The sequence below is a fragment of the Nasonia vitripennis genome, chromosome 1 (assembly GCF_009193385.2).
Source record: "Nasonia vitripennis strain AsymCx chromosome 1, Nvit_psr_1.1, whole genome shotgun sequence".
Lineage (NCBI taxonomy): Eukaryota > Metazoa > Arthropoda > Insecta > Hymenoptera > Pteromalidae > Nasonia > Nasonia vitripennis.
In genome coordinates, this window is record NC_045757.1 from 14,792,458 (window position 1) to 14,818,625 (window position 26,168).

The 26,168-nt window shown below is 43.9% G+C and overlaps 2 protein-coding genes and 1 long non-coding RNA gene across 6 annotated transcripts; 2 read left to right on the top strand and 1 right to left on the bottom strand.

Moving 5' to 3' along the window:
- Nucleotides 1–671: 671 nt before the first annotated feature.
- Nucleotides 672–7,077, top strand: LOC100121433 (protein son of sevenless). The gene is made up of 17 exons (XM_031928539.1): nucleotides 672–779; nucleotides 850–1,113; nucleotides 1,201–1,284; nucleotides 1,358–1,438; nucleotides 1,524–1,673; nucleotides 1,749–1,957; nucleotides 2,035–2,218; nucleotides 2,304–2,553; nucleotides 2,626–2,859; nucleotides 2,931–3,736; nucleotides 3,808–3,963; nucleotides 4,038–4,220; nucleotides 4,302–4,712; nucleotides 4,790–5,024; nucleotides 5,115–5,482; nucleotides 5,576–5,837; nucleotides 5,914–7,077. The coding sequence occupies exons 1-17, from the start codon at nucleotides 672–674 to the stop codon at nucleotides 6,006–6,008; spliced, it is 4,080 nt and encodes a 1,359-aa protein (XP_031784399.1). The 3' UTR covers nucleotides 6,009–7,077.
- A 758-nt stretch (nucleotides 7,078–7,835) lies between these two features.
- Nucleotides 7,836–26,001, bottom strand: LOC100121414 (anoctamin-4). 3 transcript variants are annotated; one of them, XM_001604977.6, is made up of 12 exons: nucleotides 24,650–26,001; nucleotides 14,997–15,192; nucleotides 14,255–14,537; nucleotides 13,421–13,572; nucleotides 12,632–12,877; nucleotides 12,173–12,510; nucleotides 11,829–12,046; nucleotides 11,450–11,755; nucleotides 11,047–11,356; nucleotides 10,058–10,263; nucleotides 9,667–9,960; nucleotides 7,836–9,595 (listed from the first exon to the last, which is right to left on the bottom strand). In XM_001604977.6, the coding sequence occupies exons 1-12, from the start codon at nucleotides 25,122–25,124 to the stop codon at nucleotides 9,263–9,265; spliced, it is 3,357 nt and encodes a 1,118-aa protein (XP_001605027.3). In that variant the 5' UTR covers nucleotides 25,125–26,001; the 3' UTR covers nucleotides 7,836–9,262. The 3 variants fall into 3 exon arrangements, with proteins under 3 accessions (XP_001605027.3, XP_016841591.1, XP_016841595.1); XM_016986102.3 differs by lacking the exon at nucleotides 24,650–26,001 and adding an exon at nucleotides 15,510–15,869; XM_016986106.3 differs by lacking the exon at nucleotides 24,650–26,001 and adding an exon at nucleotides 15,517–15,868.
- Nucleotides 17,253–18,808, top strand: LOC107981172. 2 transcript variants are annotated; one of them, XR_004227411.1, is made up of 4 exons: nucleotides 17,253–17,535; nucleotides 17,601–18,062; nucleotides 18,154–18,565; nucleotides 18,657–18,808. It is a non-coding gene; the product is annotated as an uncharacterized LOC107981172 (long non-coding RNA). The 2 variants fall into 2 exon arrangements; XR_001729246.2 differs by having other exon boundaries at nucleotides 17,253–18,062.
- Nucleotides 26,002–26,168: the final 167 nt, after the last annotated feature.

Below are 26,168 nucleotides of genomic sequence, written 5' to 3' on the forward strand. Positions count from 1 at the left end.
ATCCAGGCAACGACGGAGCTGCGCGTGTGTGTGTGCGCGTGCGTGCATCTGTATACGACAGAGGATGATTGCTCGCGGGAGGACTAGAAGCCAGTAGCCCTCATGTGTACGTCTCCATCGCGGTGTAATCTCTTCCCCACGTCCTGATTCCGCGAGCTCGTGCGTGCCGTATACGTTATAAGTATACATACGTACACAGAGCGAGAGCAAGAGAGAGATAGAGAGAATGAGGATAGCCCGTCCGTCCCTCTCGCGACGCATAGTACTACCTATATAGCTCCGTCTCTGTCGCTCGCGGCCGCTTCTTACGTCTGACGTCGCTGTAACTCTGAGCGACTCTCGCGCAAAGCAAAGCAGTGTGGAGGATATGAGGCGTTGCGATTGTTACTGCTGCAGCAAGACTCCACGCGGGACGGATACCTGTTCCTGAGAGTTGCGATCTCTTTTCCTGGCGGACTCGCGTTTGAACTGCGATGTGCGTGGATGTGGAGCCAGGCGTTGTACAACTCGTGCTGCTGCAGGACAGATTGTTGTCTTTGCTGCCTCTGCTGTCGCTGGAGAGGCTTTTCTAGTGGCCAGTGCCCGGACCCAGACAGTCTCAGCACCTGCTATTCTATGACTCTCTTTCTGCGGCCTCTTCTTCCTGACATTCGACTGAGCTGTACGGCGAGATGTTCTCTTCGCCAACGTCGACGGTGGGTGAGCCGTTGGGCTATGATTTTGAGAAAGAAGAGAATGCTGCCAAGTGGAAAGGAGTGTTTGTTAATTCGCTCAGAAAGGTGAGTTACACAATGCTTAGTCTCTGTTTCAACTTCGTCGGGCCTGCTTCAATTTTGCTGTGCATCACAGGTTCTCGAACAGGTTCATCCCAGTCTAGAGGCTAGGCAGGATGCTCTGGACTACGTTGAGAGCCTCATTCTGAGAATGCTGGGCATGCTCTGTGGGCAGCCACCACCTCATACACCGCAAGACGTAGAAGAAAGGGTAAGACGCACGTTTCCTACTCCTATTGATAGATGGGCTTTGAAAGATGCGAAAGAAGCTTTAGAGAAGGGCAAGAAGAAGTCGCCGCTAGTTCTGCCAGTCGATAAAATTCATCAGCTTTTGCAAAAGGTAAGCTTTCTGGCGATTCATAATTCACTGACATTATTATTTCTTGTTTGAATTCTTGTAATTGTGCAATAATGTTTTGACAACTAGGAAGTTTTACAACAAAAGGTTGATTGGCAAGTCACTCTCTTTGTTGTGGGAGTCTTAGAGTACATTTCAGCTGATATTTTGAAGGTAATTAGTTGACCACAAGTTTTCTTATGCCTAGCTCACCTGGTGCTTGATGATATCGTTTATTTATTTTTAGCTTGCTGGTAATTATGTCAAAAATATGCATCATGTAGCAATTTCTTATGAAGACGTTCGAGTAGCTATTGACGCAGACTCGGTAAGGTGTTTTCTTCAACTGTAATCTGCTGATTTGTTGAAAAAAGGATATCTCTTAAAAATTGTGTCTCATTGACTTTTTGCAGGTACTAATGGATATGTTTCACCAAGATGATTGTGCTGAGGGTGCTCAGACTGGTTTGGCAACAGTGGTCTCCCAAACCTACGAAGAATCTGTTCGCGATCTTATTCATGACGAGCGACATTACTTGAGAGACTTGCACATGATAATTAAAGTGAGATACCAGCCATTTTGCTTGTCTAAAATGATCCCGTAAGGGCACTACTTATTAAAGCAACTCCATTCACAGGTATTTCGCGAAGAAATAATGAAGCTTACACAAGACCGTACCGAGCTTGAGATGCTCTTTAGTAATATTATAGATATCTATGAGACCACAGTAAATTTGCTAGGTAGTTTAGAGGATATAATGGAAATCACAGAGGAAAAACAAACTCCTACAGTTGGATCTTGTTTTGAAGAACTAGCCGAGGCAGAGGAATTCGATGCTTACATTAAGTAACTATTAACATACCATCAACGTCTTTGTTTATTCACTGAGCATTTCATTAAACTTTCATTTTTTTACGATCTAGATATGCTAAAGAAATAAACAGTCCAGCTTGTCGGGATGTTCTGACAAGACTGTTGTCTAGACCCGAAGCCAACGCGGCCTTGCGTGCCGCTGGACACGGTTTCAGAGAAGCTGTAAAATATTACCTGCCAAAGCTTTTAATGCAACCAGTGTGGCATTGTTTTTTGTATTTTGATTATATAAAGGTAATATTCAGCGTTTACTTATTCAAACACGTTATATTGGCCTTCTTTGCAAAGGCAAATTAATAATTTCCGATCCGATTCATAGGTGTTACAAAAACGCACGCCAAGTATAGAAGATAGAGAAACTCTAGAGCAAGTGCAAGGTCTTCTCAGACCACTGCAATTAAATTTACAAGACATTTTGGACACTTACAAATGCAAGCGTGACAGCAGCTTGCGAATGCAGAGTCGAGCTCGTAGGCAAGCCGCTCTTGAAAAAACTAGCGAAATGCAAAAAACCGTCGACGGTTGGGACCAGAGAGACATTGGGCAATGTTGCAACGAGTTTATCAGAGGTTCGCTAAATGATATACTCGCTTGAAAAACTTGATATTGAATTCCAATTAAATCGACCTTTTTTATAACAGAGGACATGCTGGGAAAAGTAGGTAGTAACGGGCGTCGACTAACGGAGAGGAGAGCTCTGCTCTTCGATGGCCTTCTAGTTTTGTGCAAACCAAGCAGTGGCAAGAGAGTAAGCGTGAGTGTGGCAGCGGTTGCAGTCGGTAGCAATCATTCTGCCCACCACCAGAATGACCTAAGACTGAAAGAACGTTTTTTCATAAGAAAAGTGGATATAATAGACCGAGAAGATACCGAAGGTACTTGAATTATTTTTCATCTTGAAATAATGTACGTCGTGCAAAATAACCATCGAGTCTTTGTATTTCAGAGCTGAAGAATGCCTTTGAAATAGCACCTAGAGATCACCCAAATGTCATACTCGTCGCCAAGTCTGTGGAGGACAAGAACAGTTGGATGGCTGATCTCGTGATGCTCAACACTAAAAGTATGCTCGAACGTACACTAGATAGTATTCTCTTAGACGAAGAAAGGAAGCACCCATTAAAATTACCTCCGCCTCAAATGTACAAATTTGCTGAGCAAGATAGCCCAGAGAATATCGTTGTCGAAGCTAGGGAAAACGGCGGCGTACCTCTCATCAAAGGAGCAACATTAGTAAAACTGATTGAGCGATTGACGTACCATATTTACGCGGATCCTGCTTTTGTACGCACGTTCCTTACAACATATAGGAGCTTCTGTTCGCCTCAAGAACTTCTAAGTCTTCTGATTGAGAGGTTCGAGATTCCCGATCCAGCGAAAGTTTATGACGACGAAGAGAGACCAACAACTGGTTGCAAATCTATTCCTAGAGAAGATTTCAAGCGTTATCGCAAAGAATTTTGTCAACCTGTACAATTCAGAGTTTTAAACGTTTTGAGGCACTGGGTGGACCACCACTTTTATGATTTTGAAAGAGACAAAAGCCTTTTAGATAAATTACTAGATTTTTTGAATACTGTAAGTGAAAATTGTAAATCTATGAGGAAATGGGTAGATTCAGTGATGAAAATTGTACATAGACGATCAAACGATTCGTCGGAACAGCGACCGATCACATTTAGTTTCGAGCGATCTCCACCACCAATCGAGTGGCATTTAAAAGTTCCAGAAGACGAATGGGGAATTTTGACAGTAAGGAACTAGAAATTCCGTCATGTTTTTCATACTTTATTCACATTTTTAATCGTTATTTTTTTCAACAGTTGCACCCTATCGAGTTAGCGAGACAGTTAACGTTGCTAGAATTCGAATTGTATAGAAATGTTAAACCCTCTGAATTAGTAGGATCGGTGTGGACTAAGAGAGACAAGGAAAAGACATCGCCTAATCTTTTGAAAATGATAAAGCATACGACGAACGTAAGATAACGCATTTATTATATAATCTTGCAGAAAAGTCGTATTTACATAAATACATGACCTTTTTTCAACAGTTTACAAGATGGCTCGAGAAGAACATTGTTGAAGCTGAAAATTTTGAAGAAAGAGTAGCAATAGTTTCTCGAGCAATCGAAATAATGATGGTTCTACAGGACCTCAACAATTTCAATGGAGTTTTAGCTATAGTTAGTGCCATTTTTTCTGCTTCGGTCTATCGATTACAATGTACAATTCAAGTAAGTTGAATGCGAAATCGAATCTCTTTAATAATCGATTATTCTTATACACTTTAAACATGTATTGCATCTTCATTATAGCAAATGCAGCGTGTAGCGCGTTTAGATAAAGCTTTAACCGATGCTCAGGAGTTGAACATCGATCATTTTCGTAAATATCAAGAAAAGTTACGCTCTATAAACCCACCTTGTGTGCCCTTTTTCGGAATGTACCTGACCAACATCTTACACATAGAAGAAGGTAATCCAGACTTTTTACCGGATAGCCCGTTGATTAACTTCAGCAAGCGGCGAAAAGTCGCAGAGATCATAGGGGAGATTCAACAGTACCAAAATCAGCCGTACTGTCTGTCAATCGAACCAAGAATACGTCGCTTTATTGAGAATCTATGCCCATTTGATCCCGAAATGTCAGACGCCGATATTAGCACATACTTATACAATAAGAGTCTGGAGATTGAGCCGCGAGGATGCAGACAGCCGGCACGAGTGGTGAGTTGCTAGTTCTAAACAGAAATGTGCAGTACTGAATAAGCGATAACTTGAACAATATTTTTCTTAAATGGTAGCCTCGAAAATGGCCTGATTTAAATCTAAAATCACCGGGGATCAAAGCTCGAAGCTTGAGTGGAAAGTTACCTGCTCCACTTCAGGCGGTAGCATCTAGCGTTAGGTTACACGATCCACCAACGATGTCACAAGAAATATCAGCTCCTTCGGACCTGCCGGAAACCCCACCCCATGGCTCATCGTTTTCTTCGACGACCAGTGATTATAGTGTCTTCGCGCCAGTACTATTAGGAAGTATACATACTCGTTCTGATAATCTATTCTAGAATCTATATCTGCCATACAATTAAACTAATTGATAAAAAATTATCTCCCGATTTATAGGCATGAACGCCCCTTCTCCGGGCTCGCCAGGTCCAGCATTAAGCATGTCCAGTTTATCTCTGGGTTCACCGGGTAACAGTCCACAATTAGGCTCGCCGGGACATTTGCCAACGCACCACCAGCAGTCCTCTTCATACGGTGGTTCCTCGTCCACGCACTTTGGCTTTAACTCGGGGACGATTGGCGCAATGAGTGGAGCCCTAGCCTGTCTGGCCTCTTCCTCTTTAGCTGGTAGTCCAGGAGCTGCCTCGATGATGCCACCACCCGCGTCACCTAGCCATATGCCACCATTAGGACAACCGCCGCCGCCTCTGCCTCCGAGGTCGCATCGTAGACGAGAGAGTTGTCTTGGTGACTCACCACAACAGGTATGAATTGAAGTCATGTTTAGAGAACGTGAATTTATGTTAATTATTACATAAGTTTGTATATTGTTGATTGGCAAATATTATACTATATAGGCTCGACAAGCACCTAATGCTCCGATGTTGCCTCCCCGCGAGGGTATATCTCCACCTCCGTTGCCTCCTCGTCGAGAAGTGCCCTCGTCGAACATACCGCCTCGTTTTCCAGCCACTTTGAACCCCAGTAGTTCGGCGCTTTTACTCAGGCGAAACTCCACCATGGAAAACTCCTGCCCCATCAACACAGGTCATGCGCGGAGGCACATGTCTTTTAATGGACCCAGTCCTACACAACTTCCACCTTCTCAGCCTTCTAATGGTAAGTCAATTATTGTTTCTTAAATTTATCAGCACAACCAAAGGAGACACTTGTACAAGATAAAATTGAATTGCAGGATCAGTCACGCCCAGATTACCGCCAAAGCCCCAGATACCGGGAAGATCACCTGCGACCATGTTTAACTTTAATGCTCCACCAGGGTCCAGCTAATACATCACTCTTGATGTGTAGATGGGAATAATAAGAAAGACTTTGTCGAAGATCGTTTCCTAGTCTAAGTGCGTAAGGACTGCTCATCACAGTACGTGCACATCCCGACGAATATATGAAAGACTGCCGAAAGTGACTGGTGTGCGCGATCGTGTCTCGTGTATGTGTGTGTTTCTCTATGTACGTGAGTGTGCATCTCAGTATAATCAAGTATGTATATGTATTTAGTAAAAATTTTTAGCAGCACTTCTATCTATTAATCGTAAATTCGCATTCAGTAATAGAACTCTTGCATCTCTTTACACTGATCGATTTGGTTATTGTCGGTAAATGATTCTCAAGTTACCTTTCGTTTTATCGTAAGCAGGCGATGCATCGATTTTTTGCTGACTGTATTTGAATGTGTCTGCAACTATACACACCAGACTTTTAGATCGAACCACAGCGATGAGACGATTTCGCGACATTCCATATTCATGCAACGTAGCCTTGGACGCGCCCTGACGATTTTATTGAAAAGTTTTCTTTATATTCTTCCTCTTTTTTTAAAGCGTGTACAGATCATTTTAACATGTACAGTATCTTTTTAGATACTTTTTACAAGTAGTATATCTTGGATAGTTGTAAGCAAGAGAAAAAACGAGGCGACGTTATCTTTCATCAGCAGCCTATTGTCGCCCAGAAGAAGCAATGAGTAGAAGAGAGCGAGAGAGATAGCGATAGAGAAAACTACGTATGTGTCTGTGTGCAAAATGGGGCATGAGCGAATGAAAAAGAACAAACAAGTGGTTAATTGAATGAAAGAGAGAATGACTGAAAGTGAAATATAGTGCGCGCGCGAGAGAGAGAGAGAGAGAGAGAGAGAGAGAGAGGCAAGGTCGAATTAATTTCTGCACGCATCTTTTCCAACGTATCATTCGATGCACGCACTTTTAAATAACGCTGAATTTGCATGTCGTTAATATCACCGCCATCATCTTCGCTGTCATTGTCATTTGTCATTATGAAATATGTAGAAAGTTTTCTATGTAAAAATCAGTCTCAGAACTACGAAAATACCTTTGATTCAGAGACACAGTATTTTTGTAATTTTCAAAGATTTTCCCTTATGTATACTATTATTGGAAGAAAATCGCGATGAAAAAACACTGTAAGGTAAGGGAAAATGCGGAAGATGTGTATCGGACAATCGACGCACAATGCTATCAAGTTAGTTACGTTATAAGAATGAAATAGATATATAAACGAAACATCGGCACCACTTTTGCGGTGTCGACATATATATATATATATATATATATATATATATATATATATATATATATATATATATATATATATATATATATATATATATATATATATATATAATGTCGTCGAATCCGTTGTAACACTGGCAGTTTGTAGTAGGTCTTGACTCCGTCTTTCCTTGGCTGGTCCACTAATTAATCAATCACCTTCACCGCCACCGTTGTTCTCTAACCTAATGATTTTTCGATATTATTTCTATTTTCCAAACCGAACTGTGATACACTATTAATGACTAATCGCTATTAATGGTCAATACAGCGGAACGGTTTTATTACTACACGGATATATGTGTATATACATACATATCTCGGTTATTAAGTTGCGCGATTTTTTGTTCGCGCGTGATTCGTTAAATTTAATTAGAGGCAGGACGATAAAGAAGAAAATCGTTCCACTGTAAACTAATAATGGTATGTGTATGTAATTAGACGTCTTAGAGTTATAAGAAGGTGAAAACAAAAGGAGTCGCGGACAGGAGGAAGGAAAAGTATAAAGATTTTAAAAATGATACGAAAATTTATCGTCGTTGTCATTAAATGTCATCACCATTGTTCATTTATTTTTACAATTAATATTTTACAATTAATGGTAACTATTATTTCTTTTCTATTAACGTCGAACACAACGCCGGCCTCGACTCTGTGCCGTTGCATCACATCGTCGCCACAGCTACTATTGAATTAAACACTTATTTTTAATCGATTAAATGCGAACACGCGAAACGCTTCGTTACGAGCGTCTGTAGCGTTCGGCTCTTGGTTCAACGAACTCATTTCTCATATTAACGGCTTCTACGAGCCCCGGTACACAAACACACTCAAGTTAAGAATATAATATATAATATATCTATATTATAGAGTCCGTACTCGCAACTCGTATTAGAAGTCGTCGATATGGTAGTCCTTTTTTATTTTTCGTCATCGCCATTTAAGGCACACAGTAAAGTGGAATCGATATTGCAGCGACGAAGGAATTATGTACATGTATATTGTTATATAAATAAATTTCTGTCGATAGAAAAAAAAAGAAATATTGAGATATGTGAAATAATAAAGAGTATATTGTGTAGTACCCCAGCGTGTTTGCATTCTACATCTCCTGCTTGTAACAAATGGCCCTCGAAAGTAGCTGTATCTATCGTTGAACATCATTTCTAAATTTTTACATACACATGATAAAAAATTTAACGACTAACAGTTTACCATGTACAGGTCGAAGTGAGAAGGGAAACAGTGTCTACACATAAATAACAGTCTACAAAATGTTTAGCATCACTAAAGTATTTACATCGAGAATAACACTTTTTCTCTCAATATATCTCATCTTACGAAATCTTACTTCTACTTGAAATTGTATTGTTAATATGTAGTAAATGTAAAACTGTTTATCAGACGAAGAAATATGTTGCAGTTTCCGCACTACCAGATACAATGCAAAAATTTATGAAAAAGGCCTCTCGAAGACTATAGCAATCAAATTACGTACGTAACGTTTGGGAGACGCATTAACAATCAAGGACACGCTGTCAATGTCAAGCTATAACAACTTAGTGTTTCAACGGTATAGGTAAATCCGTGTACAGTTTCACCACGAATTTGCATCTTATTAACAACGATAGCCTCGGCCATTACGAAAATCCAACTATACGAATAAAATAAATTTTAGGCTTCCGCTGTAATAACGGATCTTGGCAATCTATCAAAAAGTTTAACGACTCTCTCGTGACTACTGATTTCGAACTCAACAAAATACATATCTATATGTATAGTTATGCACAATGTGTATCATTATATCAAAATAGCAACAATCGGAATCCTCGAAAATTCATACACTCATTCACGCATCGAAAACTCAACAGCACGTTACTTCTTTACACACATCGCGGTAACTGCAACTTGGCATAGGATATCCAGTTTGGTCTACTCGTCTAGGCTCTCACTCACTCAGGTGACTTCCCAGACGGTAGAGCCGTCGCCGCTCTTGTTGTTGGCGTGATGATGTTGCCGAGAGACGGCTGGTACGTCGACGTGAGCATCGAGGCCATCGCTGAGTTTGCTGAAGCGTCGGGCCCAGCTGCCTCTTGCTCCGGTGGCTCGACCCCCACCGAGACCGGCTTCGCGGAGAACCGATAGGAGGTCCTCTTCATCCTCGTGGCCCTTCACGCCCTTCTCGTACTTGGCCTCCTGGGCGAGGAGACGCTCGCGTTGCCGTTGCGTTGCTACCGAGCGGGGAACCTCTGGGATGATGTAGCTCATTATTCCGGTCAGGGCGAACACCTGCGAGATTTTTCAGCACGTTAAAAGAGGAGTTTTAAAATTAAACGTTTCGCCAAAGCAGCCGTACTAACAATATGCTCGAAGACAACGACGAAAGCGAGCCTCGCAGCGAAGACGTGCCAGTACTGGGGACTGAGTCCGTAAGGGTCTTCCTTGTGATCGGGCCCATTGCGATAGCCTCGATACTGGCAGGTCGGCGGGGCCCTTTGCTGATCCTCCTCGCTCCGCATGTCTGCCGTGTAGTGCGACGTGTTGAACTCGGACAGCGAGCTGTCGATGTAACCCACCAGGTCGTCCGTCGGCGAGTAGACGAAAGCGTAGACCGTGCGCGGTATGAAGTCCGACGTGTAGGCTATCACGAATGCCTGTGGAGGATCGTTTCTTATTCAGAAGCTCGATTCTGAGATCAAACCTCTATCCTCTCTACCCATTATATCTATAAAGCAAAGCGATTATACTGACGTTGGAAACAACGGCGGCATAGGTGACGCCCTTGAGTATTCCGTACCAGGCGCCGATGTCCTCGACCCTCTCGGCCAAGGGTCTGCGCGCCTCCTTGACCATCTTGTAGGCGTCCAATCGAATCTCGGCGATGTTGTTCAGCAGAGCGAACAGCGGGGCCAGTGGGAATGCCGCCACGAATAGCGTCACGAATCCGTACTGGATTACTGAAAAAGAAACGAAATTTTAGCTTCTCGTCAAAATAATATCATTAATGTTTGTGTTGTATCGAGTTTGTATTGGAGAGAGCCCTGGTAGAAAATTAACGGTTGAAATTCGTCAAAAAGCTAAGTATAATTGGCCAGTTTTATCAAATTTTAATGTAAAAAAATTAATTAAAATATTGCTGATATTTTAGTGACGCGTATCTATAATACCACGTCAGTATTATTATTCCCTTTTTTGGCATTAAAACGTATATTTGTCTTATTACGAATATTTGGATTTTTTACGATTGCAACGTATTTTTCTACAATTTTTGGATTGTAACAGTCATTTGACAAATTTCAAGCAAAAGTTTCGTTTTATCACGAGTTAATGCGTCATATCTGTGCATTATTATAACGATTAAACGCTTATTTGGTTAAATCGTTAACCACAACTTAGCTAAGTGTCTTAAAACTTGGCTTATTAACCGTTAACATTTCTACCAGGGAGAGGACGAGCGATTAACCCGAATTACAACGAACGTGCGTGTATTTTAATTTTGATCGATATCCGGAATGTGTATAAAATTCGTGTAACTAACGTACGTGGAGCTATCGTTCATGACTCCGGCTTCCCTCAAATTGAATCCTATTTTCTTAATTATAGCTACCTCAGCTCGTTAATTTAACGATCGGACGCCATAGAATCATTGCGTTTTTCCGGAGCAAAGGATTTTCTTAATCCAGTGCCACACGCGATCGTTGCAAAACTAATGTTTCTGACTTATAACAAGGACCACTCACTCATTTCCAGATACTCGTCGAACAGCGCCAATCTCCCGGGATCCTGAAGCTGGTAGTCTTGTTCCCAGCTGGTGTAGGGCCTCGACTGGTCCTTGGTGGCCGCCACGTGGGTTCTCTTGCGCCACCAGTTCCACAGCTTCGGCGACAGAATCTCGACGAAGTTGTTGAAGACCTGCTTGCCGATCATGATGATTGCCAGCTGGATACAGACTTCGGAGAGGCATCCCGAGGCGTCGCACACGTCCGTTCTTATGCGGTAGAACTCGGAGGAACGGGATTCCGCGTCGCCCGGATGCACGTAGAATCTTCCCTAGATTTCAAACCGGCAAAGTGCACAGAAACGGTCAAGTGTATCAATGCAGTTAAAAAAGTAGAGCACAAGCTATGTATAAATATAAGTTACCTTGAAAAAGGCGATGTAGATGAGCGAGGAGTAAAAGTTAACGAACTCGAAGAGGAAGATCTTGAAGGTGAAGCTGGCCTCGTACTCGGTCTGCGTCCTTGGATTCTCCATGTTGACCATCCAACGGGCCAACTTCTGGTAGATCCTCGTCAGTATCATGATGATGATCAAGTTGATGAAGGCCGCCGTGAGGGACGTGAAGATCTTGGCGTGGCGCTTGAGAAAGTAGCCGCCACCGTGGAACACAGCTACCAGCGATATCCTGTAGATTATCGTGCCCAGCACTGCTCCCAAGACTACGCAGATCTACGAGAACGGATGGTTTTTTCATCCTGGCCGTGCGCGGTCTTTCTACTCGATTATTGAACCGATTATTTACCATGAAAAAGACGATGGATCCGGTGGCGACGTATCTCAGAGTCCTGGACCAGACGGGCAGATACGGCTCGCGCTCTCGAGTGACCGGATTGATTCGGAACGTCTTGACGCTCGCCTCGAACTCTGGTCTCGGCTCCTCGTCGCCCTCGCCGTCCTGCAGGTCCCATTCCCAGGCCAGCACCGCCTGGCGCCGCTTCCACATCTCCAGGAACGTCGTCGCTGTGAGAATTTCGAGCATTTAATAGACAGTTCGACTCTCATTTATTGAAAAGAAGAAAAAAGTCAACGCTTTTAACGAAGAAAAATGCAGGTGAAAAGAGAGAAGAAAAAATAAAATAATCTCACCCCAGAAGGACATGAAAATGGCAAAGAAGACGGTCGAAGGGTTATCGAAGAGATAGGTCAGTCTGGCGAAGAGGCAGGAGTCCCCGAGTTTCGTGTAGGGACAGGCCTTGTCGCACAGCGGGCAGATCGTTATGTTGCCCGCCAACTTGGAGTCGCAAATCTCTTTGCTAGGCACGTTGTCGGCGCCCTCCATGCTGCCCAGTCCGTAGAAGAAGCAGAGCAGACCGACAATCGCCGGGGGATACAGCGCTCGCGTGTAGAAGCCCAGCCAGCCGAAGTACAGGGCGACCTTCTCGCCAAAGTAACGCCGGATCAGCCAGAGGGGTTGCTTCTTGTACCTTGAATTTTCGAAAGGTCGTTTGAAAATTGAAGCGATTTCAAGTCGATTTTCAGAGAGCTTAAAACGCGCGTTTAACTGTATGCCGAGCGCTGAAGGAAAATCGTTAAAAGAATACGCACCACTGTCCCGGTCGAGCCCAGATGAGGTAGAGGAGGTATCTGTCGAGGATCTGTCCGTTGCTGGCGGGTTTGTTGTAGACGCCCTCGTGCAGCGAGAAACAGTCGACGTAGGCGCCGTCGGCCAGGAGCCTCCGGATCCCAGCTTTCTCGTGGACCTCGTCGTAACGCGCTCGAAGCAGGATCTGCATGACGATGAGCGAACGCTGAGCTGGGGTGAAGGCTGTGTCGCGGTCCTTCACTACGAACCTTTGGAGTTCGTTGACGAGGCAAAAATTATTCTTTTGTACACGTACAATCCATATCGCACGTGTACCACCCACTATAATACACCCGCATCTATTCTCGTACGGCTTCTAAATTTTTCGCTGAACTTCTATTTCCGTCCGGATCCCGTTCGAGCCTCGGCGCGATCAATTCGTCGATTCTATAACTCGCCGTTACAATAGTAGCTCGGAAAAGTACAAGCCGTAGCTCGCGTCGCCTATACGAGCGTTACACATACACATACTAAGTATAACTTGTTTCCGCGGCAGGCAGGCCTTCCCCGGATTCATATTGAATGAACGCTATTGCGATTAATAATCCCCAACGACGTCGTCGCTGACGACAGATTTAGCACCGATTCTTCAATGTCAGGGTAGATCAGATTCTCGCCCTACCCTCGCGGCCTCTGACTGTATGTAACTTTTATATTGTGTGTCCTATACTCCTGCGTATGCAATTATACCTGCGCGGGTAATGCGCGGCTCGAAGGCGTAAGTCATTTATAATTATAGAAATAATGTGTACCTTTCTTCCCTGTCGCCGGGATCGGCGCTCTCGTAAAAGCTCGGCTCCTCCGGATACTTGCTGGTGTCCCACAGATGTATGCTGCGCACCCAATTGAGACAGCGCATCCATCGCTTCCAGGACTTGCCTTTGCCCTTCGCGTTCTCCTCGTCCTTTTGTTTTGCGCGTGAAACGTATAGAGCGTTTTCTGATTTTTCGTCTTTATATATAATTGTCAAACACATTTGCGCAACGTTCCGATAAAGTGTCCTGATGAAATCGTACGTTAGAATCGTCTGACCAAATCCCGGCCATTTCTACTCGTTTCGCATCTCGTCGGGCGCAACAGGTCGCGAACAGGGCAAATCGAGGGAAATATAAAAAAGCAAAGACTATGATTACAGGGAGTGAAATAAAGGAGAAATAAATCGCGACCCATATATCAGCCGCATCGATTCCCGCTCCATCATGTAAGATGACGTGCGGTGCATGTGTGCAGTGGACTCGAACTATATTTGTACGGGCGACGCTGTATAGCGAAAGCGTGTATAGTTGGTATAGACGCATACAGAGAAAGAGAGAGAGGGAGAGAAAAGTGCGCAGGCGATCAGTTTGCACGACGCGCGTAAATTATGACCTTTTATGTGTATAAGAGCCATATACGAGGGACTGGCTTATAGACATACACTTGCGCAGGTGTGTGTGTGTGCAGTTATTTTTTCGTTTTAATAATTTACGTTCTCTTTGAGACTTTTGATGACCGATTCCCAAACTTTTCGCGATCGACTGCCTTAATACCGAGGAATGTGATTTTCAATCAAAACAAAACAAAACAAAAATCGAAGCGTCGCATACCCAGGCCTTGACGGAAATGGTGATAAACCTCTTGCAGGGCAGCTTGATGTTCATGACCTCGGCGTACTGGACCTTGACCTTCCAGGGTATGTGCAGCTTGAGAAAATTCGTCCTCCCGTCGAACGACATCTCCGCGGGTTCCAATTCCATCTGCAGACCCTCCTTCAGCAGATTCTGCTCGAAGACCCGCCGCTGCTCCCGATTCCTCGCCTCCTGTTCCGTCATCACGCCCCCGGTATCGTCCCGGTACACCAGGACCATGTCGATCCTTCGCCGGCCATCTCTGCCGATTTTTCAAAACAATATCCGATTACTGTACATTCATTTCCCATTTCGGATCGTGTGTATTGGAAATAGAGAGAGTTAGTGTGTTTGCGCGGAAAAGTGGACAGAACTGAATAAAAGATTTTTAATGACTCGACGAGCGCGCACGCGTGCTTTTTTTTATTTTCATTTATCATGCATGAATGTAAATATGTGTATAAATATTAACGGTGTACAAATTTTCCGGATACGCGAGTACGACGCTTTTTACATTCGTCGTATTTCAGCAACGCTCTGAGCGCGTCTGCCGTGCCGATAGGATCACTCGGGATTTATCGGGCGTAGCGATCGCCCCACATTCGTTGATATTTTATCACATGCCTGAACATCCCCATTTTTACGTGATAAATTACACTCCTCGTATGCGCGCATACGAGAAGAGAGAGAAAAAAAATATATATATAAATGATTGACCCACCGAAAGAAGAGCGTGTCGTACTCGAAATCGGCGGGAAAGTCATCGTTGCCCTTGGCGTTGGGGCCGAGTAGGGCGGAAGTCGTCGGACTCACGCCGTGAAAATCCCCGGTCTTCTCGAACTCTCCCTCCTCCGAGCCGGGAAATATCGTCGTGTGCGAGGCGGACAGCGAGCCGTCCTGCGAGCCCAGCTTTGGACCTGTCATGTTCCACACACATCAGACTGCGGTGTTAGTACATACGGCGTCGTTTCACGCACGAGACGATTATACAGTTTAAGAAAGTTAATGTTTATAACGCGCGTAAAGCTTATTCCAACTAAAACTTCCATCTATGCACACACACACACACACACACGCACATTATTTACTGAGAAAATCCAAACAACTTTACTAAAAGCTCTGCACTATGGCGTTAATAGTTACGACAACAAAAACTTTCCCAGCGCATTGTCCGAACTTTACATACACAGGCTTGCGCGCGATAAACAGCGGATTCGAAGATAATATTATATACCACTAGCCTTGAGCAGGCATTGTTGCGAACCACCTGGGGACGTCATATCAGCGCCAGTCCTGCAGCCATCGAGCGGCGAACTTGAGCAAAGCTCCGATCCACACATGGGAAGATGGGTTAGCGCAATGGGGGCTAAGCCTCGGAGCGCGAACCGCCCTGCACTTTCCACCTCATCATCTCCGCGCGACTAAACTTGCAAGTTCATTAACGACGAGCATTCGCGGCGCTGGTATATAGACAAGTGTAAAGTCGAGGTACGATGAACGACGAGAGAGAGAGAGAGAGAGAGAGAGTTGGTGGTGGTCGCATTAATAATGAAACACAGCCGGCGCGCACGTATCTAAGTACACACACGCTCGTCATATCGACCCTATCGATCGGGACCACGTGTCCGCGAGCGTATATTATAGGAACTGCGGAAGAGCTTCGTGTATTTCCGTCGACTCGCCGGAAGGGATAATTGCCCCGGGACACTTAGAGTACTGGCGTCGCCGGTTTTCTGTGTTGTATGTAGGCTTCTTTCTTTTCGATGCACTTTTATTTTCAGATTCTTTGTTTGCTCAGCGATACTATACAGAGCCGACTTTTCTACAGTGCTTTTTGAGCGAGGTTTTCGAGCGGTCGCGTGATTTGGGATCCGCGTTCGTATTATATATATATATATATATATATATATATATATATATATATATATATATATATATATATATATATTTTTTTTTTTTTTTACAGTCCGCAGCGTGGCGCGGTGTCGAAGCAACAGGCGGCTGCACGAGACGATGACTCGCGGCTCCGTTTTACGCCCGCTTCGTGCATTCCTTCATATAATTATTACACGACGTCTTGCTACGCTTTCTGGATTCTATTATACTTTTTTTTTCGCGTGCTCGGTCCGTCACGTGCTGCGTAATAATTAATTACTCCTCTACAAAGAGGAGACACGTGTTTTTTTAATGTATATTAGAATAAACGTATAATTGGATTGTATTTTATGGTGAACTCCATTTGAATAATTAAACATTTTTAATTAAGAACGCGTTATATAATTTTGAAGTCTGGTACACTTGGAGCTATATCGAAAAATATATAAAGCTCGCGACGATGTGAAGCATAATATCGGGTCAACCGGATCGATTCTCTAGTCGCGGAATCGTAAAAGCACTGCGTAAAAGATCACAATGCATCGTATAGGTATCGATTCTTTATGTGGCCGGTGTGCAGCGCACGCGAGGGCGAGGAATATTCTTCCTCTTTTTTTTTCAGGCAACCGTGATGTGGACTGTCTTGATCTGAAGGTACCCGAGCCTATGCGAGCGACGGAGAAACTGAGTCGTGAATAAGTAATGGCGGTATCAGTATTCAATTGTTTCGCGAAGATTTATTATATTGTACATTGCGGGGAGAAACGCTGACTGGAATGTCGAATCGGAGCCGTGTCTTTTAGAATTAAGAAACGGCTATCTCTTTTCATACTTGGAATATTTATTATTACGGCATATTTATCTACTTTAATAATATCCGTGAGAGAAAAAAAACGCTCCGGATTTTCCGAAATATTCGGTAAAACCTATAAAGTGAGATATAAAAGTGTAAAATTATTGATGATACTGTTTTTCAACGCATGGATGAATTCTTAATAAAATGTCAATTTTTGTACTGAGAAGATTTGTCTAAAAAACGAGCTTTCCCAATCATTTTTTGAATATCTACATCATTGTATTTGTATAGCGCGTGAATGCTTATTTTTATCGTAGAATATGGACAGATGGCGCTTATAAACCAGTTTAAAGAAAGAAAGATTAAAGAAAAAAGAAAGATTCTTCAAAAGCATATAAAAAAAGTATAATCTCGCCGGCTACGACTCGATCGCTTGCCAAATCATCGTGGCGACGCAGCGACTTTGGTAGCTTTTGGCACTTGTTCTCTAGACATTTTTGAACGTCTAGAAAATAAGTTCTTCAATTACTCTTTACAAACATGAAGTTTGTGGGCATTACTATTTTCGTCCTCGGAGTTCTGCACTCAGGTATATTGAACATCTATCCAATAACGCATATACTTTTGCTGACATGAATCCATCAATATTTTCAGGAAGTGCTCAACCAACTGTATCCCATATCAAGGCCGATAAGCCGATCAACGATTTAGGAAGCACGGTGCGTCTTCAATGCCAAGTAGTTGGGCTACAGGATTACGCAATCACGTGGTCGAAAATCGACAAAACTATCATTAGCTATGAACGGAACATATCCATAGCGAGTATTAAACAGGTTTACAATCCACGAAACTCTGTCAGATCCGAGATTTTCAAGAAGAAGATGAGGGCCTCTACCAATGTCAAGTTGTAGTTTCTGCCGACGAGCGAGTCAGCGCGGAAATTGAAGTTAAAGCCCGCAAACCACCAGTATTCACCAAAAATTCTACCACTTCGTTGGTTATCCGCCAAGGGCAGCCCATGAAACTCGAGTGTTACGCGGACGGTTTTCCCGAACCGCAAATCACCTTTCGCAGAGAGAACAATTACGATTTACCTACTGGAGGATCAGTCTATCGGTTTGTTTCAAATACATCATCATAGTAACTAGTTCATCTATGGCAAATTGTGGATGTGCTGAACTTAAGTTGACATTTTTCCCGATTTCAGCGGAAACGTACCGAGCGTCGATGCTGTCAGCAAGCAACATGGGGGATGGTACTATTGTGTCGCTGATAACGGAGTCGGCCGAAGCGTTCGGCATATCATCAACAAGTGGATATAATCGAGTTCGCGAGCACCATTACAGTTCCACGTCCAAGATTTGGTCAAGCCTTACAATTCGATGCCGATCTGACATGCCGCGTGGAAGCCTATCCGCTACCTGCTGTTTTTTGGTACAAAGACGGAGTGCAAATCTCTTACGACAACGAGCACTACGTCTTCTCTAATTTCGCTACCGATGGTTCTGTCGTCGATTCGACGCTTAAAATCAAGAAGGTCGCAAAAGAGGATTACGGCCACTACGTGTGCAAGGCTGCGAATAAGGTGAACTCTGTTGAGGCTGGGATCGAACTTTTCGGTATGTCGTATAAGCGCTGGAAGTTTCTTTATAAACGCGATGACTTGTGCATTCATTATTTATATATATATTTTTTTTATTTTTACTGTAGAAACCAAAAAGCCGATCTGCCCTCCTGCCTGCAACGTTCAGGAGATTCAACAAAATAACACCGTACAAGATGACTCTGCAGCGATCGTCAAGTCCCATAAATAAGGAAAAAAATAATTTATAAGTTGTAAAAGTTTGTATAATTATTATTGAATTGCATTAGTATTTTCATAGAATTAAAAACCTAAAAACTACCCCTCGAGTATTTTTATACGTGTCAACAAGAAGCTCTTGCTCGCACTACAATCACAAAAAGTCAGTCGATAACAGAGCGAAGACAGCAAAAAAATGTGATAAAAGTAGCTGGGATTACCGAATACAATAACATACTGGTCTAAACGAGAAGATGATTCCTGCTGGTCGCATGCGCATTACAAGCGTGTGAGTTGTAAATAAAGATGCGAGAATTATTTTAGATTCCATATAATACATGGTTTTATTACCTCTACGCGAATGAATATTTCAGAATAAATTTCTGAGCGAGGCATTAGAGGGCTGCAATATCAGGCTGCGAACGTCGAATATCATATCGGCCTCAATTCGTGCGAGTACACACAGTTCGCGGAATAATTCTAATGATTTTTTGTTTCCAAACAATGCAACTCTTATTACGCATCATATTTATAATTCTCGGCGCGCTACACACAGGTAATGAAAAATTTCGTTTATTGTAACCATCTAGAAACACGTATTTCTACATCTCATTCGTGCAAAATATTCAGTGTATTCTCAGCTGGAACTAGAAAGTCCCTCTCGCGTTAAAAATGCATACGTTGGAGACAAATGCTGAAGAGGATATATCTAACATTCCCAATGTTGTGGATTGAAAGTAACAGGGATGGTGTCGATAATCTAATAAGCGAGTCTATCACTCAAACCATCTGTTACAATGCCGCTACCCTAAGCGGGTCTTGGGCGTTGTCGTCCAGATCGGACGGGTGGCTGCCTATCACCACTACACAGCGCGTCCTTAGGTTGCGGATAGAGGAACAGCCCCTGAGAAAGAGGTTAGCTGCGAATAAATTGAATAAGCAGCCGCGGACAGCCGATAGGAACAGGCGTGGGTGTGATGAGCCCACACTGTCGAACGCATTCATCTAGAAACACTACGCAAGCACCACAACAACAAAAACACTTCACACTATCTCTTATCTCTCAATCTATCTCTTTCATCACACATTACAAAAATGGGCCAAAATCCTGCTGCCGAGGAGGATGCGGGAGCGATGACAACTGCCCTGAAAGGGGATGTGTAGAATGATTCGTCACCTGGTCTTACGCGGTAACGATGCCAGCGAAGGCGCGCTGCCTTGCAGGGGGGCGTTAGGATGCGAAAATGAAACCGTAGTGTGTCTGACGACGAATTGACACTGTCCTCGTCAAAGTCGGAAAGCTCTCATACTTAGTTCTAGAGAGGTATGGGGGTTATCACCTCTAGAACGGTGGACTCACCTGCGATCGGAACAGGATCCGAAGCGCGCGGGTTTAACATAACATCATGGCTCAAAAAAATCAAATCCGAACCAAAAGGGACTTAAGGGTCGGAACTTGGAATGTTCGCAGTCTATACAGAGCAGGTGCGTTTAAAGAACTCGTAAAGGAAGCTGATAGGTACAATCTAGATTTGGTAGCAATACAGGAATCGCGGTGGCCAGATGGCGGAGTACTATCATCGGGTAACTTCACGAACCTGTATGGGGCCGGGCGTGAGGGATCTCTAGGCACCGGATTTCTCGTAAGCAAAAGTATCATACATTCGGTTAAAAGTTTCAAATCCGTCAATGATAGGCTCTCGTACATCATTATCGAAGGTGAATGGTATAGATATGTATTTATTAATGTACACTGTCCTACGGAGGACAAAGAAGAAGAAGCTAAGGATCTCTATTACGAAACTTTAGAGCAGGTAATCGACCAGTTCGCGTCTTACGACACAAGAATAGTATTAGGCGATTTCAATGCTAAAATAGGTTAGGGAGGAAATGTTTAGGCCTACTATAGGTAAGGAAAGCCTGCACGAAGCCAGCAATGATAACGGTATTAGGGTCATAAATTTCGCGGCGGCAAAAGATCTTATAATCAAAACTACGTGTTTTAAGCACAAGAACATACACAAGGCAACGTGGACATCGCCGGACGGGGCCACACAGAACCAAATTGATCATTTCCTCATTGAAAAAAGACGTCATACTAATGTTCTTGACGTAAGGGCTTACAGAGGGGCAGATAGGGACTCGGACCACTTCCTAGTAGTAGCCAAATTAAGAGCTAGACTAGTAGCGAATCAAAATAGTAAGCGAGCAAACAAGGTAGAAAGCTTCGATATCGAGAAACTACGAGATAGAACAGAGCGAATTAGGTACCAGATAGAAATTAATAACAGGTTTCAGGCACTTGAAGAAGCAAACACATCGCCGGAGGGGAATGACGAACCGAATAGCTTATGGGGGGACATCGAAAAAACGGTAAAAGAGGCCGCGAACAAAGTACTGGGTAAAAAGAAAAAGCCAAAGAGCAAACCATGGTTTGACGAAGAGTGCGAACTCTGGTTTGAAAGGCGCAAAAAGGCTAAATTAGATAGCTTACAAAATAGAAGCGATAGGACCGTAGAAGAGTATTCTAACGTAAGGAAACAGACGAGCGCGATCTACAGAAATAAGAAGCGGGAGTATCAAAAGAATCTTATTAGGAGAATAGAAACTAACAGTAAGGAAAATAACCCCCGCGAAATGTACAGAGGGATTAACGCCATCAGAAAGGGTTTTAGGAGTAGAGCGCAATTGATGAAGGACGAAAACGGGGACCTCGTAAAAAATGACAACGAATTACTGTCGCTGTGGAAAAATTATTTCGATAAATTATTAAACGTGCACGAAAATAGCGAAGAATTAGGGGACGAAAATCACACTGCTGAACCCCACGTGGAGGAACCGAGCTACCAAGAAGTAGAGACCGCGATTAAAAAACTAAAAAACAATAAAGCCGCGGGAAATGACTCTATACCAGCTGAGTTACTCAAATATGGGGGCGTCGAGCTCACTTTCAAAATCTATAAACTAGTATGTGCCATCTGGAAAAATGAAACAATACCCGAAAATTGGAAGGAATCTATCATTATACCGATTTTTAAAAAGGGGGATAAGGCAGACTGCAATAACTATAGGGGTATTTCACTTTTAGCAACGTGCTACAAAGTTCTGTCAAACGTAATACAAGCTGGACTCACTCCATTCGCGGAAGATATAGTAGGAGATTATCAGTGCGGATTTCGGCGCAACAGATCGACGAGCGATCAAATGTTTACCATAAGACAGTTGTTAGAGAAAAAGTGGGAATTTTGCGAAACCATACACCAACTATTTATAGATTTTAAAAAAGCGTACGACTCTATTAAGCGAAGCAAAATGTATCAAATTCTAGTACTTCTCGGTGTACCGAAAAAACTCGTGAGATTAATTCAAAAGTGTCTGAACGGAAGCACGGGAAAGGTCCGAGTAGGCGGTAATGTATCAGAACCCTTCATGATACGCGATGGTTTAAAACAAAGGGATGGGCTCTCTACGGTGCTGTTCAACTTAACGTTAGAGTATGCTGTTAGAAAAATGCAGGTTAGCCAGCTGGGCGCAACGCTTAATGGAACAACGCAGATACTAGGCTACGCAGATGATTTGGATATACTGGGGGATTGTAGGGTAACGGTAGCAAGAAACGCGGAAATCCTCATAAAATCGGTGGAGTATACAGGGTTAGAAGTGAGTGAATCAAAAACAAAGTACATGATTGTGGATAAGCTAGGCATCTGCAGAGGGGAGGAAGATCTCAGAGTTGGGAATTTTACTTTTGAAAAGGTTAGTGAATTCAGGTATCTGGGTACGACCATAAATGATAGAAACGAGATTAATGTCGAAATAAATAAGAGACTCCATTCGGGTAATGCTTGCTTCTACGCCGTGAGTAATTTACTTAAGTCGAGGCTGTTGTCTAAAAACGTTAAAATAAGAATATACAGGACAATAATACTGCCGGTGGTTCTGTGCGGGTGCGAAACGTGGGCTCTCACTAAGCAGGCGGACAACCGTTTTAGGGTATTTGAAAATAAAGTCTTGCGAAAAATATACGGGCCGAAGAAAGATGAGGAAACCGGGGAATGGAGGAGACTACACAATGATGAGTTACACAATCTGTACGCGTCACCAAATATTAACAGAATAATAAAATCGCGCAGATTGGGATGGGCAGGGCACGTAGCGAGAATGGGAGACGACCGTACGACAGCGCGTGTCATGAAGGGCAGGCCGATGGTAACGCGACCTCTAGGTAGACCTAGAAGTAGATGGGAGGACAACGTAAAAGCGGATCTAGTAGAAATAGGACGGGTGGGTGTCGATCGGAGAGGTGCATCTTGGGTGGGGTTGACACAAGATAGGGCAGCGTGGAAGGCTTGCGTAGATGAGGCGATGAACTTTCGAGTTCCAAATGCCATGTAAAAAAAAAAAAAAAATCACTCAAACCATAGATTTGATGTGAAATTTCACAAGAACGCTTCTACTTTGACGTATGCGTTTAAGGGAGTGTGCATTTTTCATAAATTTCATATGTAGCTTAGGCATGTTGCTATAGTATGTACAATAATTGCATTAATATTTCAGATAAGCGATTTTCAAGAATAAGACGCTGGTTTTTACGCGTGCAGAGTGCAAAATTCGAATACAACGGGAATTCCTGTCACATCGGTAGAACTAATAAGAGGTAAACTAGGACGTTTTTTCTTTTACATGAAGGATTCTCATGGTTTAACGATACTTGTATTTTTCTTACTTGAAGATCATATTCACATCTCACAGAAAACCATCAAAAATTCTGGAGACGAAGCAACTTTTGTGTGCGAGGCACGATCATGCGACAAAAATGTCGATAGAATCATCTCTCGATTGATTTTTCCTAGCGATCGCATATATTATACTCATCATCAGATAACACAAACTATATAACTTATCTCTTACAGATCTTTGGTCCCAAACGTAGCGATGCAGGCACTTACAGATGCGTAGTCGTCAATGCTGATGACAAACAACTCGTATTTAATGATACCGAACTGATAATACACGCACCACCTACATTCAATCTAAATTCAACTAAATCACTGAGTTTGAGGGAAGGACAAAGTCGACACCTTGAATGCAATGCCGACGGATACCCCGTTCCAGAAATCTCGATGTCTTGCCGAACGAAAAAGTCATACACCTGTAAGTTTATTACATTTATTTTTTTATAGTTCACCTAGATTTCAGGATAAAATTTTTCAGAGAAAACACCCTAGTTATTTCGTCTGCTCGGAAAAGGCACAGTGGCGTTTACACCTGCTTCGCGTTACGATAAAAGTCGAGGATGAATGAGATACGGATAAGATATATATTAGAACTTCGTTTTTAAACATGTTTTAATACCTATATTTACTGTCTTTCTGCTAGATGCAATAACGTAATTAGACGTGTATAATTAAAAAAGAAGCTCCTGCAGCAATCTCCAAATGATACCCAGGAAAATCGACACTTTCTCCACACTCCTCATACGAGTTTACCGATTCTCGTGAATTAGTTATTATTACTGAAAAAATTGCCGGTAAAAAAAGTTTTTAAATCACACTCCTATCCAGGATCACGCTATATATTACATGTATAAGTTCTAGAATCACAATCGTATATATCGTACAAACGCGATACGTCACGATGTTTATAATATATACGTCTACGCCTTGACGTCAGCGGCAGCTCTGACGCTCCATGTGCCGTCCGTTGGCCATTCAATTATTGAGTGTATAACAGTGTCGGGGGGTGGAGTGTACGAAAATGACAAACGTTTCTGCGAATATATCGTAATCGGCCAGGCGTCATGGTCTCTATTATCTGCACTTTTCGCAACTTTGCTTGCAGTTATACTGAATCAGAAACAGAAGCTTCGAAATCATGCACAGACAAATGCAGTTCAAATTACCGAAAGCTTCTCTGGAGATGGTCGAGACCCTGGACGGGTAGACGCTGGCCCTGGAGGAGAGCCTCCTGGTGATCCTGGGACTGTGCGGCTGTCTCTCCTGGCAATGCGGCTCCTCGTCCTGGTCGCTGTCCCCCAGCTCGTACCTCTGGCTCGAGGGCGGCAGAAGCAGTCCGTTTTTGTCCACCTCGTAAGTCATGTTGTTCTTGCTGAGATCCCTGTGGATGCTGAATTTCCGATTCTCGAACGCCGCCGCCTTGGCCGCCGCGGCGACGACCTTCGTCAGGTGCGGCTCCTGCTGCTGCTCGTCCTCCTCGTGTTCCGAGCCATTGGCCGAAGTCGTGGTGGAAGTGGCTCCGGCCGAGCCGATCGAACCGACGACGTCGCTGGCCGGCGACTCGGCCCGATCGGTTTTCGGCTCCTGCGCGTCATCCTCCAGCTGCAGCAGCTGCTGGTCGCCCTCCGGGTCCTCCGTCATTCTGCTGCCCAGTGGACGGCCGCCCAGCCGGAACGAACTCCGGGAGAAGCTCGGACGATTGTTGCCGAACCCGATGCGTTTGCGCGGAATGGTGCTCGGCGGGTTCGAAAATCGGTTGCTAGCGCTGTATAGGGACGAGTATCAGCCACACTCGGGCTTTCAATGCGTCCTGCAATATACCGTCGCCGTATCTCTGCCCGCGCAGCGAGTCGGGAATCAATGCCAGCTTATTACAACGCAGCTAGAGTCGTGTATTATGAATCAAGGGTCGTCAGCGCGCAGCCTTGGCCGCGAGGTATAATAGTAGAGTCCATCCTCGTTCGGCTTCTTCCTCGACACTTTACTTCACTATACTACGTACTGTCTCGCCTTCCGGAGAGCCTCTCGTCGTAGCTGTATTATAATAGGCGGTTAGCAAAGCGATCTGACGGTGTTTTTAATTTTTTTAACGCTTCCTGGCAGCTATATCGATCGGCTGTACATCGGCAATCTCCGCTCGACCCTGGCGACTCGCCGTTTCGATATTGCACACCCGCTGCGGACACTGCGTCGAAGCCACTGCGAGCGGCGCTTTTACTGTACACGCACAGTACTCGATGACTGGCCGATGATTGTTCGCGTAAAGTCAGCCGCGAGAAATCGGACACTCGCGAATGCGCGCCGGGTGACTAACGACTGTGCGCATCCACGAACGCTTGATCGGTATCTCGCGCACACGGGCACGAGCTCCTCGTGGCCGTAAGCAAACAGTGCGCGGCATCGCGTCGACGCCATACCGGTCACATAGAATTTAATAACCGACGAGCCGGAAGCTAAAAAGTGTCGCAGAGAGACAAGCGCGTTTATCCGCACCGACGAGTGTCGCGACGTCGACTGGCACATCCCCTGATGTGTACTCGCAGGTACGGCACACCAGCGCCTACGCTCTCGTATATGTCCCGCGGCGCGCGCGCGCATCTAAGCAAAGGTTTTGTTCTTTATATATAAGCGCTGCTCCTCCTCTGATTAGCGAGCCTCGATTAGTCGGGCCCCTTTATGTTTGAC

What these genes read in the sequence shown, in the direction of transcription:
- LOC100121414 (XM_001604977.6), bottom strand. Translation starts at nt 25,124, where the DNA reads ATGACGGAGGACCCGGAGGGCGACCAGCAGCTGCTGCAGCTGGAGGAT. An exon ending in TGGGCTCGACCGGGACAGTG is followed by an intron (nt 12,511 to 12,631) that starts GTGCGTATTCTT and finishes CGAAAATTCAAG; the next exon opens with GTACAAGAAGCAACCCCTCT. An exon ending in GATCCATCGTCTTTTTCATG is followed by an intron (nt 11,756 to 11,828) that starts GTAAATAATCGG and finishes CCGTTCTCGTAG; the next exon opens with ATCTGCGTAGTCTTGGGAGC.
- LOC100121433 (XM_031928539.1), top strand. Translation starts at nt 672, where the DNA reads ATGTTCTCTTCGCCAACGTCGACGGTGGGTGAGCCGTTGGGCTATGAT. An exon ending in ACTTGCACATGATAATTAAA is followed by an intron (nt 1,674 to 1,748) that starts GTGAGATACCAG and finishes CTCCATTCACAG; the next exon opens with GTATTTCGCGAAGAAATAAT. An exon ending in GCAGACAGCCGGCACGAGTG is followed by an intron (nt 4,713 to 4,789) that starts GTGAGTTGCTAG and finishes CTTAAATGGTAG; the next exon opens with CCTCGAAAATGGCCTGATTT.